Source organism: Antedon mediterranea, chromosome 7, assembly GCF_964355755.1.
Source record: "Antedon mediterranea chromosome 7, ecAntMedi1.1, whole genome shotgun sequence".
Lineage (NCBI taxonomy): Eukaryota > Metazoa > Echinodermata > Crinoidea > Comatulida > Antedonidae > Antedon > Antedon mediterranea.
In genome coordinates, this window is record NC_092676.1 from 29,939,912 (window position 1) to 29,953,637 (window position 13,726).

Here is a 13,726-nt window from a genome sequence, read left to right on the forward strand (position 1 = left end):
GTACAGACGTGCTGTAGCTGAAAAGTCAACCATGCATGAAAAACATCGTTATTTCAACAACGACGCGCGATCGTCAAAATTTCAAAACAAAATTATTATTTTCTTAGTAGTATATTAATATCAGAAAAGTAGATTCATGGCCGTTCTACTTGAAACAACACTTGGTGATATAGTGATTGATCTTTATCCCAAAGAAAGACCCAGGTGTAAGTATTTATTACGAACGATGTTTGCTAGGCTAGCTAGGTACAGAGAGGAAGAGACAGGAAAAAAGGTTTAGAGCAGACGATCTTTACCATGCGGACGATCGGGCCCAAAAAACCGTTCATAGTAATCTACGCCCGGTAGTGCCCGGTAGCCTTGCATGATATTTAAAGTAGATCTTATTAACAATTATTAGTGGTAAAGTTAACTAATATATATTTCTTTCCGGAAACAATTTAAAATCAGTTAAAATATACTTTTCATTCAAACGCTACAAATCATCACTTTTTATCACAGAGGGCGGTCTTCTGTTTCGGATTAAACTTACTATTTTGACAGTTTTTCACATTAAAAACGTATTTTCAAAAAACGTACTAAAACGTAATAAATTTCAAATTAGCATTAAATATAATTTTAGAATATACTTGAGACAATTTTATATCTATTCTTAATTATCATATCAGGTGTAGAATGACCCGCAAAAAATTGCATCAATAAAATCTAGGCCTACCTAGGCAATTTAAATGATCGTAAAAAATAATAACTATTTTTGTTTTGTTTTAGGTTGTTTAAACTTTCTGAAACTCTGCAAACTCAAGTACTATAACTTTTGTTTATTTCATTCTGTACAGGTAAGTCATTCAAAACTTTTACAGATTAATTTATTGTCCAATTCCTCGGTGTTCTGTGTCTTATTCTGTTTTTATTTATTTCTATTTTTATTTATGTTAGCGTAATTTCATCGCTCAAACTGGTGACCCAAGTGGATCTGGAAATGGCGGAGAGTCTGTATTTAGGTAGGTTAACACTCTATCCACAATTTATTTGTTAATGTAAAGAATTGGAATTTAAAAAACATAATTTTATAATTGGTTTATATTTTATTGCAGGCAGCTGTATGGGGATCAAGCCCGTTATTTTGAAATGGAATCAACGCCACGCATCAAACATAAAAAACTGGGAGCAGTTTCTATGGTAAACAATGGAGCTAACATGCATGGTTCTCAGGTAGCCCTAGACTTTTAGAGTTATACTACTTTTTAATTTTTTTATTTCATTTCCACAAACACAATCAATAGGCCACCAGTTGTGGCGAAAATACAGAAATGAGGTTCTCAAATTTGAACATTGTTCAAATAACAAATATTATAAAGATCAATTAATTAATACTGTAATAATAATAAAGAAAATTATAATTATATAAGTGTGAGATTAATTGAATAAGTTCACATATACATTCGAACCACTTGATACTTTAATCTATTAGATTAAGTTTCAATATAATTTACTGTATTTGGATCTATGCTTAACAATCTATGTTTTTGTCTTAGTTTTTTATTACGTTGTCTGAGAACGTTGATAGCTTGGATGGCATGCATACTGTGTTTGGAGAGGTATCAGAAGGCTTTGATATCATTACTAAACTCAGTGAGTCTTTCACAGACAAGGAGAATCGTCCTTATCAAGACATCAGGTATGGCTTAGCTAAATCAATTATTCTTCATCTAATCAGACTTTTAACAACCATTGAGCCCTAGAATTACAAGGTTACCTCAAATGCAAGTCTCTTCCAGCTATTGACAAACATAATGCAGTGGCATCATTCATCATTAACAATATTTAAATTATTGTAATATTTTATTTTGTTTTCTTTAGAATTAATCATACTGTGGTTTTAGATGACCCATTTGATGACCCTGATGGATTGACCTTTCCGGATCGGTCACCTGAGCCGACGAAAGAACAATTAGACGTATGAAATTCACTTTGTAAACTAAACTGTCCAATCATCAATATAAGCTACGTTTCTATAAACTTGTATTATATTGTATAATGTACTACTGTAGAAAATATAAAAGAAATTAAATAATAATATGGATAAAGTTCAAAGTTCAAATTTATTGTGAAATACATAGTAATTGAAATTTGTATTCCAAGGTTAAAAAACAAGAGGTTATATTCATTCAAGAAACAAAACAATATTAAGATATATAAATTAAGATAATATAAAAGGTGAATACTAATGCTTTACATTTTTCTTGTATATAGAGTGGTCGAATAGCAGCTGATGAGGAAGTTGATAAAGACAAAGGCAAAACAGAAGAGGAATTGAAAGAAGAGTTGGAATCTAAAGAATCAAAAGCCAATGCACACATTTTAGAAATGGTTTGAATCCATTTTTGTATTATGAATCACTATTACTATATACCTTCAAGTATAGTCTCAACCTTAAGTATAATCCTACCATAATTTAGAAAAAATTCAGACACAAAACTTTAGTAACCCATGGGTAATGCAATCCAAGTATAATCCCACCCACATTTTTTGCCAAATTTCGTACCCAGAGGACTAGTCAAATCAAATATTCTTTATTCATCAAACATAAAAATATACAACAATATATGAATACATAATATAAAGATGAAAAGGAAACACACAAAAACTCAAAAGGGCTTGATAAGTTGTGTCCCCCTATACTTGTTTTTTTTTCACATTTTACTTGTATTAAGTACATTCTTATGATCTGCTCTGCACATTCATTCTTTTAATGTATTTTTCAGGTAGGAGACATACCAGACGCTGATATTAAACCACCAGAGAATGTGCTCTTTGTTTGTAAATTAAATCCAGTGACAACTTCAGATGATTTGCAAATTATATTTTCCAGATTTGGACAAATTAACAGGTAAATCATTTTGCACATTTGCCAGATGTATGTAAACATTAAGCATTGTGTTTAAAAACAAAACTCTGTGAATTTTAAATCAAATTTGTTTTTTTTTTTATTTGTACAATTTTCTGTTTTAGTATGTTTTCTCGAAGGGAGGTGCATAAATTTGAATAGATTTTTTCGTTAATGAATGAATCAGCCTGCTTGTATTCATGACATAACTATATTTCATTTAATCATGGCCAAACCATGGAGCTATAAAAATATAGCTCCATGGTCAAACACAGTAAAATATAGCACATGGTTTGAAATTATTTTTGTTTTTTTTCAAAGTTACAGTAGTAGTACTAATTGCTTTGTTAATGATGTATGTACAGTAATTTTTAGTTTACCTTGCTATAAATAAGTGGAAAAATAAAATGTCTTTACCTTTCTCAGCTGTGAAGTAATCAAGGACATGAAAACAGAAGAATCTTTGCAATATGCATTCATAGAATTTGAAAGGGTAAGAACTAGACATTAGTAAAAATATATTAGTTTAAGTTCTATTTTAATTGTCATTTCAGTCTGGAGTCTAAATAAAATACAATTGACTTTTCCAGACTCTCTGACAAACGGAACTCTCCTAAAACCAGACTTTCCATGAGGTGTAAAAGTTCCAAAATTCTGTTTTATAATTAAAAACACATTAAAAATTCAGACATTTAGATCAGCCCAAGACTGTCAGCTATTTTGCTTCTTATCATTTTCTTAGGTAGAGGATTGTGAGCAAGCATACTTCAAGATGGATAATGTGCTGATAGATGACAGGCGAATACATGTTGATTTTAGTCAGTCAGTTGCCAAATTGAACCAGAAACAAAAATGTAAGCTTGTTGAAATACCTTAGTTTGGAATAAATTTAGCAATTAAGGCCAACTCGGACAGCGTCGTACGACGAGTCATATCGTCAGGAGAAAAGTAAACATGTTTAAAGTTCTCCCGACGACCTAAAAACTATGGCTATCTCAAGACGACTTATCTCGTCAGAATTCAACACAGACAGCACTGACAAGCCTTTCAATCTACCACTAAATATGGGTGTTTTTTTTTTGTGTTTTTTGCAGCTCAATAACTGATCTTTTTCTTTGCAGTTGTTGGAAGTTTTCCAAGTTCTTCAAAAGATAAACCAAAGCCCAGACATGAAGAAGACAGACAACCAAAGGTGAGTGTGTACTTACTAAATGGTTTGTGATGCGTGGAACGAGAGTGGAATACATTCAGAGATTAATGCTGTCAACACAAGATAACAGTAAATGAAAAACCGTAGCTTGTCCCACGTAGAATCTGAATCTATCCTCGGTAGAAACCGCCTGTCCCCTCCAAGTTTTGTGTAAATGGTCATAAGGAATTATATAGATTCTATATATATTGGTCGTATTGGTCGTATTCGCGGTAATCTTAACAAGAAAACAGCTGAATTGATTGTACACTCATTTGTCACTTCTAAAATTGACATTGGTAATGCCTTGTTGTTTGGCATACTAAAATCTCAAATACAACGTTTGCAGCGCTTGCAAAATATGGCAGCTAGAATTGTAACTTGTACAAAATCAAACGCTCACATAACTCCTGTCCTGATGGATTTGCATTGGTTGCCTGTTCAACAACGTATTAAGTACAAACTTGCGTTGTTTGTATTCAAGATCCTAAATGACAGTGCTCCTGCTTATTTATCTGACCTTGTGGTTCGTTACGAATCATCCCGCAGAGGCCTACGATCATTGTCACAAAACCTTCTTCAAGAGCGTAGAGCGAAAAATCAGTGGGGTCAGAGATCTTTTTACGTTGCGGCCGCAAGTGTATGGAACAGCTTACCAGCAACAGTTAAATGCTCAACTAGTCTAAACAGTTTCAAGATCAACCTAAAGACGTCGCTATTCGCTGATGTTCTCGCACATTGTTAATGCACAAAGCGCCATGAGCGCCACATGGGTGGATGATACCGGCGCTATATAAGTTTTCATTTATTATTATTATATTATATTTTTATTAATGTTACTATTCGTCTGTGTAAATTGGCCTGACAGCTGCTCTTGATTCTTACCAGTACTTGATTACAATTCATTCAACCATTATTTTTGTTGTGATTTTACAGATTTCGTTGAGAAAACACGAATTAAGTGAATCCGACTCATCATCTTCATCAGATGATGATAAACGCTTGAAAAGGAGACATAAGAAAGATAGAAAAGATAAACATAAGAAAAAGACGAAAAATGAAAACAGGGATTCTAAAAAGGAAAGAAGTCCTGATGATTATCAATACAGAAAAGAGAGGGATAGAAAACAGCAAAGAAGAAGGAGTAGGATTCGCAGTATGGATTATGAGAGAGGCCCTAGACACAGAAGCAGAGAAAAAGACCACGTCAAGTCAAGAAGAGACCGGAGTCGTGACCGTGAGACAAAAAGAGATCGAAGTAGGAGTCGTGATCGAAATTCAAAAAGAGATCGAAGCAGGAGTCATGACCGCAAGACAAAAAGAGACAGGAGTAGGAGTCGTGACCGCAAGACAAAAAGAGACCGGAGTAGGAGTCGTGACCGGCACATCAGATATCGTGATCGAAGGTGATGTACTGGCAATTATAGATTAAGAGGGGAGGGGAATACAATCTAAGATTGTAATGCTATTTTTTATTTAATTATAGAATGACAAGGCTACAAAAAAACATCAAAATTAAATCATATTTATTTATTTTTATTTTTCTAATTGATAAAAAAATACACTACTAAAATTAAACACAGTACAGTACTTCCTTCCTGTTGAAGGAATTGCAATTGTAATCACGAGATGATTACTTATATTTATAATGCAAATAAAATAAATTTACTGTTATCCATTTACCCTGAGAGTTATCGGTCCCATAGTCTAGGTTCTAAGACCGAAATCTATCAGTCCCCATATCACACCATATAAATTGATGGATATCGGAAATAAAAGTTGGTTAGATGCGGTCGGTATAAACCTAAATATATCCATAACATGGATGAAATATAGGTTGTAACTTAGAAATTAGTGACGTACCCTGTACCTTTATAAAAATAAATAACTGCTTAATAAAAAATATTTACAAGAATTTTAGCACTGAAATTCTTTTAAAAAAAACAGCTATTAACAAGGCTTGCTACTACTGTCCAAATAAACTAATACAGTATAAAATACTGAATGACAATACGTGAAAATATGTAAAATTATTTTTAATTCTCAAGGATTTTTTAAATAATTGATTTCCTGTAACAACTCTAACTGTCTAGCCACTTTTATATGAAATAAACACAATAACCCCTAGCCCCTTTTATATGAAATAAATTACTATTTGGTCGTTCCAATACCAAGTTGACTTTTTAATTGTTCGAAGCGTTCCTTGATAAAATGGTAAAATTCATATTCTAATGACATCTGCTGCATGAGTACAGCGTGCACCTCTGGAGACGGAGACTCTTTGTAATTTGTCATCGTTGATGAACGATTACGTGAATATGTGTTACCTAAATTTGAAAATGGATCATTGTTATAAATGTGTATTCAAAATATATACTTAAAGATATGTCTCCCTGGAAAGTTTTTTCTTTTTTTCAAATTTTTTTTTAATATGCTCTATAATAGTTGTTCACTTTCACCAAAAATTGGATGAAAAAAAAGTTCCTGTATTTTCCTGAAAAACTGTAATTTAAAGCAAAAAATGGTCAAATTGGCTGCCAGCCAACAGGTTCTTAATGATTCATTTTAATACATTGTTTTCCTTTTTTTCTACGGAGATGATTAACTTTATTAAAACTACAAAATAACCTATTCAAAATCTGATTTTATTAATCGTCATTTTTCATGTTTTGTGGGACAATACACCTTTATAGTGAAACAAAGTTCTTACCTGGAGCCCTCATGTAATCAACAGCACCTGCAAAAAAACGAGGCAGCATTTTTTCTAAGACTGCAAATGTGTTTTCTAATTCATCTAGAATTCCCACAACTATAAAGTCACGTTCAACATTTTTCTTGGCAATTTCTAGGGGTGTTCTGTCTTGAAATCTTAATTTAAAAAAAAAATACATTCAGATGTTTTAAAATGGTACATTATACAAACTGTAAATAGAACACACTATGTCATTGGCAGTAGCAAATATACTGTACCCACTCCAGGGCACAAACTCTTTCTCTTATGATACTAAATTTACTATATATATATATATGTTCATTTATATATTTTATTGGTCCTTTTTCTTTCCTTCTTTTGTTATTTCTCATTTTTCGTATTTGTATCGTTCCCAGTTTTTAAATGTTGAGGGCCTCATGCATAACAGCCTCGGCTGTTTTGAGTCACCCTCATTAAACGAAGTTTAACAAAAATAAAAATTTGTGAAATATTCTTAAATATGTGTAATTTATATGAAGGTATTATTTTATTTAACACATTACCTGCATTGTGGACTTTGACCACAGAAAAATGGTATTATATATTGAAGCTTGTTACGAGAACATTCGAATTTCTTTCTCAGAACACATTCATTTATAGTCTGAAAACAAGATAAAAATCATTTCATCTTACAGTGTGATTAGGCACTTAAAACTATTTCTATAACTAAAGTTTAGAGGGTTTTAATAGCGATCAAAATTAAATACAGTTTGAACAGGGAGATTTAATTTAATTTATGAATTATCAAAATACTAAAGTATTCAATATAAAGCATAGTATAAATTATTTATTTCAATACATTGTACAATCCCTTCCCTGTACTAAAGCTCTGTCCACACTATCAAACGAAATATGATGTGCCCATATATGGACATGATGTTCCCATATCACTACCATATTTTTTTCTAGTTTGATAGTGTAGATAGATCTGTAGTGTACACCTTGCATTCTTTACTGTCTTTATGACAAAAAGCAATGACAAGGTACATAATGGCCACCCCACTGTTTACATTCTGAATGTAGCATTAAAATGCAAGTACAGCAACAAGCAATTGTTTACATTCTGAATGTAGCATTAAAATGCAAGTACAGCAACAAGCAATTGTTTACATTCTGAATGTAGCATTAAAATGCAAGTACAGCAACAAGCAATTGTTTACATTCTGAATGTAGCATTAAAATGCAAGTACAGCAACAAGCAATTGTTTACATTCTGAATGTAGCATTAAAATGCAAGTACAGCAACAAGCAATTGTTTACATTCTGAATGTAGCATTAAAATGCAAGTACAGCAACAAGCAATTGTTTACATTCTGAATGTAGCATTAAAATGCAAGTACAGCAACAAGCAATTGTTTACATTCTGAATGTAGCATTAAAATGCAAGTACAGCAACAAGCAATTGTTTACATTCTGAATGTAGCATTAAAATGCAAGTACAGCAACAAGCAATTGTTTACGCCGTTTGTTTCATTACCTGGTATTTTTCTTCTTCTGTACCCTTAAATGGACGGGTACTCTTATCGTTCTTGCCGTCACCAAATCGCCTAAAGTAATATTGTGATGTAAATCTTTCAATAGGGTCACGAACTATGTTGATATATTTCACATATGAAGAGCTGAATCTATCGAAAAAAAGGGTTAAGAAAATTTAAATAAAATGTATTTGGATCTAGCGCCATAAGCAGATTCAGATTTGAATCAAATAACATTCAAACTTCTGTATCTTCCATTTGATATATTCCAATTTGTTTAACAAAACAGCATCATCTTTTATTCCCATCAAAAGGAACAAATGAAGTGAATGCAGCTTCAGCAAATTTTAAAAACACAAATTTCATTTACTTAGTTTACATTAAGTATTATTAATTGGCATTGGAAGAATACTTACTTGGTAAAATCAATGTAATGCAAATGTCGCTGAAATAAGAATGGTGGGTCTACCTTCAAAAGAACACTCACAAGCAGATTCTAAAAATAAATAAACAATTTCATTTTTGTCGGATGCCAGTGTGTATTATAATTTAACTTGTGGAAAAGTTTCATCGGATTTTAATAAAATATAAAAAGGGTTCAGCAACTCTTTGTTTCATTTTAATACCAATTTTGTTACCATTATCTAACAGGTAGACACTGAGCTTGCCTTGCCAAGATAGTAAAAGTCCTGTGATCTTATGTCTGGTCGCAACAAATACCAACAGTACTGTACATAATCTCTGCGGTGCACGGTGGCTGTTAAGGGGCTTGGCACTGATATCGCAGTCACATAAAGTTTGATAGTGTGGACAACAGGCGCGGATTTAGGCGGGGGCTAAACAGGCTTCAGAATACAAACCTATTTAGCGCCCCCTAATGTCTAACGCTGGATCTGCCCCTGGACAAGGCTTCAGAATACAAACCTATTTAGCGCCCCCTAATGTCTAACGCTGGATCTGTCCCTGGACAAGGCTTCAGAATACAAACCTATTTAGCCCCCCTAATCTCTAACGCTGGATCTTCCCCTGGACAAGGCTTCAGAATACAAACCTATTTAGCCCCCCTAATCTCTAACGCTGGATCTGCCCCTGGACAAGGCTTCCGAATACAAACCTTCTTTTCCTCTGATGTACGGGTTTGGTTATAAATAACCGAGTTGATCATGTTGTATTTGTTAACCTTGGCTAAATGTTTGAAAACGTCCAACACTGACCGACTTCCACATTTACCAACACGATTAAAAATAATACGTTGAGCCTGAAAGGTGATAAAATATTAAGGAATATGTTACAGTAAGTGTAGTGATGTTACATTACTTAATTCACTCAAACTTAGCAACTTTTGGTATTAATTATAGATAGTATAGAATCCAGTATAACCACAATGTAAGTAGATAACTTAGTTTTCTATCTTGTTAATGATTTTACTTTTTGATTTAATAGAGTTGTTTTGATATTTGTGTTTCTGTTAATGTTTTATCTTTGTACGAGACAAGCACAATTATTTCCACTTGTTCTGTGCACGAAATAAATTGTAGAAATATCTGGTAGAACATTTGTTTTGTTGTCACAAGCACTTTACGTATAACCCTTTCAAATCGTCTAGCAAAACATCTCAGGAGTTTACACACCATGGCCGCAACACTCTGGTATAATTATGCTAGATAGCATAATATTGACCCATCTGCCATCTAGCATTTATGCTAGACATAATTTTAGAAAATCTGGCATAATTTTGTGCTGCCACCTAGCATAATTTAATTTCAAATGCTGGCCACACTGATTACACCTGCATTTTGTATGGGGTGCACTCAGGTGTAAGTAAACTCCAGCGTTTCCCTAGGCATGTGACAGGGTATTTATTAGTTATAACATTATTTTATTCTAACTTTTTAAAAGTAAAACCAATAATTGAAAACAGATAACAATATCATAACAGCATCCTCACCGTTGTATCTTCCCAGTTGCCATATAAGGGTAATTTTTCAACTCCTTCCTTAGTTTCGTTCCAGTCGTATAACCATTTCTTTTTTCCAACAATTACTTTATCTGGTTTACTTAGTATAGTGTTTACTGGTGGTTCAACAACCTTTTTATTTTCATTTACAACGTTTCCAACTACTTCTGTTGACTTGTTTTGTGAAACTTTGTTAGTTTCTTCAAAAACATTCTTTCCTTCATCTTGAAAACCCATAATTTTTCGCTCTGAAAAAAAAATAATCTTCATTCGTTGAAAAATAAAATTCAGTAAATAGAGTACATTATTAGTAGATGGAGTGGAGTTGTAGCTTGGTGGTTATGATGCTTGGTTACCATTTCAAGGTCCTGGGTTCAAGTCCTGTCATGTGTCAGGATTTTTTATAATGACAAATTAAAACTCTACTTCCAAAGACTACGAAAGCCCATTAATGCCATTTTAAGTATATGTTTTTCGAACGTAATCCGTTATAACGAATTAGTAATTCGTTTGAACGGATTAATAATTCGTTTGAACGGATTAATAATCTGTTAATTACTAATTTGTTTAAACGGATTACTAATTTGTTCAAACGGATTACTAATCCGTTCAAACGAATTACTAATTTGTTTAAACGGATTACTAATTCGTTCAAACGAATTACTAATTTGTTTAAACGGATTACTAATTCGTTCAAACGAATTACTAATTTGTTTAAACGGATTAGTAATCCGTTCAAACGAATTACTAATTCATTCAAACGAATTAGTAATCCGTTTAAACGAATTAATAATTTGTTTAAACAAATTAATAATTTGTTTAAACGGATTATTAATCTGTTTGAACAAATTAGTAATTCGTTTGAACGAATTAGTAATCCGTTTAAACAAATTATTAATTTGTTTAAACAAATTAATAATTTGTTCAAACGGATTACTAATTCGTTAGAACGAATTAGTAATTCGTTTGAACAAATTAGTAATCCGTTTAAACAAATTACTAATCCGTTTGTAACGGATTCCTAATTCGTTTTAACAGATTATTAATCTGTTTAAACAAATTAGTAATTCGTTTGAACAGATTAGTAATCCGTTCAAACGAATTACAACATATTCTTTAAATGGCACTTGTTGTATATGTTGCAATTGGTTTGAACGGATTACTAATTCGTTTGAACAGATTACTAATCCGTTCAAACGAATTACTAATTCGTTCAAACAGATTAGTAATCCGTTTAAACAAATTATTAATTTGTTTAAACAAATTATTAATTTGTTTAAACGGATTACTAATTCGTTTGAACGAATTAGTAATCCGTTTAAACAAATTAGTAATCCGTTTAAACAAATTAGTAATCCGTTTAAACAAATTAGTAATTCGTTTGAACGAATTAGTAATTCGTTTGAACAAATTAGTAATCCGTTTAAACAAATTAGTAATTCGTTGGAACGGATTAGTAATCCGTTTAAACGAATTACAACATATACTTTAAATGGCACTTGTTGTATATGTTGCAATTCGTTTGAACGGATTACTAATTCGTTTGAACAGATTATTAATCCGTTCAAACGAATTACTAATTCGTTATAACGGATTACGTTCGAAAAACATATACTTAAAATGGCATTAATGGGCTTTCGTAAAAGACTTGTTATAAGACTTTGTTTATGTAGAGCATCTTATGTATATGTTTGTCTTGTGAACGGGATTGCTGCCTTTAAGGATAGTGAATGAATTCGCTTATGGTTATCCTTGGCAATTTGCCAAAATATTCTTTACAATTGTCACCTCTACCATACAAATTATTTTTTGCTTTGTCGTCTTCATGCTTCACTACACGCAACGAACCATCTATTTGATTGTTTGACCGACCCGGGTATACATTATTACATAACACAGTTATTTGCTCACAACAAAACCACGTTTTAAAGTTCCTGCTTAAATGTTATTTACTTACCTTCTATATGTTTCCAATATTCCTTCCACTCTAGTTTCGGTTTTCTTGATGTAATCGGTTTTTTCTTAGGCCCAACTTTGTGTTTGCCGGCGATGGACAGTACTCCGCTTGCTGATGATGTACCTTCGCCATAAGATAAGCTCCCATTACTGCCAACATATACATAGCAGATTATTAGAACACCAGTAATCAGAAATAAAGTTATCAATATTTTTTTGTTTGCCATTTTAACTTAAAAGTCCGTCCATATAAATGTTAGATAATACTGGCCGACATGGAACTAGTTTTACAGTTTTATAAATGTTGACACGTCATAATATACAGCACAGGAAGACATGACACCCTTCTAAGCTGGTGCTCAAGCCGTGATTTTAAGTACGCTCAAGTCTGGCCCTCGCTCGCTCGCTCACCAACAAAAGACTTCACAATTCCAACTTGTAACAGGTTGTGACTACAACGTCTTTCTACATATCGCCCTCTATAGTTTTGGACAAATCAAAGGCTGGAAGAAGCAGACGAACCTATTTAAATCACAGTTAATTAATCATAATTTAATCATGCAATTTTGTTTTGAATGATAACATATATTGAAGTATATATTTTTTAAACCAACATTTTAATTGTTATTGTATGAAAAAATATATGAAGAAAACCAATTTATCATGATATCAACAATATACATGATGACATTTTAACCAATTAATCATTGTTCTTTCAAAAATCTAAGTAATTACTTTGCAGTAATGAGAACGATTAGACTGCCCCTGGGGTTAAAATAAGCGTTATTTTGTCGAGATTTATAATTACTAATAATTACGTGGAGATGTCAACAAAGAGTTGAGTTGATTGACTAAAGGATGCTGGTGAATGATATTCACTTTTATCTACGAAATCACTAAACAGAAGGTGTGTGGTGTTGACAGTCTTATCGGTAAAACGATTTATTCGATTTTACAAGTCAACCATTTGGATTCTTGTCTTTAAAAAAGTAAATCCTATCCGGCGTGTTTTTCTCCATCTGAAAGATCGTCCATCAACTTGTCGTACCAAACAGTTCTTACGACGTCACAATGCACAACGCTTCATCGATTTTACAAGTCAACTGTTTGAATTTTTGTGTTTAAAAAAGTAAATCGTATCCGGCGTGGTTTTCTCCATCTGCAAGGAGGACCGTCCATCAACTTTTTTTGTGGTACCATATTAATTTAATCTAACGGTTAGATTATGAATGATTCAGTAGAAGAACAAGTAGACACAACGATGTTACTAGCGTCTAGATGGATTATATCCATAACTGGAATCGTCGCAAATTCTTTGGTCATCTTTGTATTTGTCTACAATAAATCATTTAAGAAGTCGCTTTCGTTAAAATTACTTCTACATCAAACTGTGATTGATTTGATTGGATGTGTAATGTTTTTAATATTCTACAACTATGTTATTTATGCCGATAATGACAAGCCAACATTATTATGCAAATTTCGTTCATTGTTTTGGTACATGACTGTG

At 32.5% G+C, this 13,726-nt stretch overlaps 2 protein-coding genes across 3 annotated transcripts; one reads left to right on the top strand and one right to left on the bottom strand.

The window, feature by feature from the left end:
- The first annotated feature begins 43 nt into the window (after positions 1–43).
- LOC140054079 (peptidyl-prolyl cis-trans isomerase-like 4) lies at positions 44–9,424 on the top strand. Of its 2 annotated transcripts, none has more exons than XM_072098916.1 (13): positions 44–206; positions 769–836; positions 937–1,001; positions 1,095–1,212; positions 1,536–1,678; positions 1,861–1,957; positions 2,254–2,370; positions 2,766–2,890; positions 3,314–3,380; positions 3,630–3,741; positions 4,009–4,079; positions 5,013–5,482; positions 8,955–9,424. In XM_072098916.1, exons 1-13 carry the CDS (start codon positions 137–139, stop codon positions 8,956–8,958), a joined length of 1,527 nt encoding a protein of 508 aa, XP_071955017.1. In that variant the 5' UTR covers positions 44–136; the 3' UTR covers positions 8,959–9,424. The 2 variants fall into 2 exon arrangements, with proteins under 2 accessions (XP_071955017.1, XP_071955018.1); XM_072098917.1 differs by lacking the exon at positions 8,955–9,424 and having other exon boundaries at positions 5,013–5,157; positions 5,209–5,991.
- On the bottom strand, positions 6,058–12,642 carry LOC140054080 (uronyl 2-sulfotransferase-like). Its single transcript, XM_072098918.1, has 8 exons — positions 12,218–12,642; positions 10,252–10,508; positions 9,418–9,561; positions 8,720–8,799; positions 8,306–8,453; positions 7,332–7,429; positions 6,787–6,944; positions 6,058–6,403 (listed from the first exon to the last, which is right to left on the bottom strand). The coding sequence occupies exons 1-8, from the start codon at positions 12,441–12,443 to the stop codon at positions 6,228–6,230; spliced, it is 1,287 nt and encodes a 428-aa protein (XP_071955019.1). The 5' UTR covers positions 12,444–12,642; the 3' UTR covers positions 6,058–6,227.
- Between the last annotated feature and the right edge of the window lie 1,084 nt (positions 12,643–13,726).

What these genes read in the sequence shown, in the direction of transcription:
- LOC140054079 (XM_072098916.1), top strand. Translation starts at nt 137, where the DNA reads ATGGCCGTTCTACTTGAAACAACACTTGGTGATATAGTGATTGATCTT. An exon ending in GGCGGAGAGTCTGTATTTAG is followed by an intron (nt 1,002 to 1,094) that starts GTAGGTTAACAC and finishes ATTTTATTGCAG; the next exon opens with GCAGCTGTATGGGGATCAAG. An exon ending in ATTGAACCAGAAACAAAAAT is followed by an intron (nt 3,742 to 4,008) that starts GTAAGCTTGTTG and finishes TTTTCTTTGCAG; the next exon opens with TTGTTGGAAGTTTTCCAAGT.
- LOC140054080 (XM_072098918.1), bottom strand. Translation starts at nt 12,443, where the DNA reads ATGGCAAACAAAAAAATATTGATAACTTTATTTCTGATTACTGGTGTT. An exon ending in GCAACTGGGAAGATACAACG is followed by an intron (nt 9,562 to 10,251) that starts GTGAGGATGCTG and finishes ATCACCTTTCAG; the next exon opens with GCTCAACGTATTATTTTTAA. An exon ending in CATTACATTGATTTTACCAA is followed by an intron (nt 8,454 to 8,719) that starts GTAAGTATTCTT and finishes TTTTTTCGATAG; the next exon opens with ATTCAGCTCTTCATATGTGA.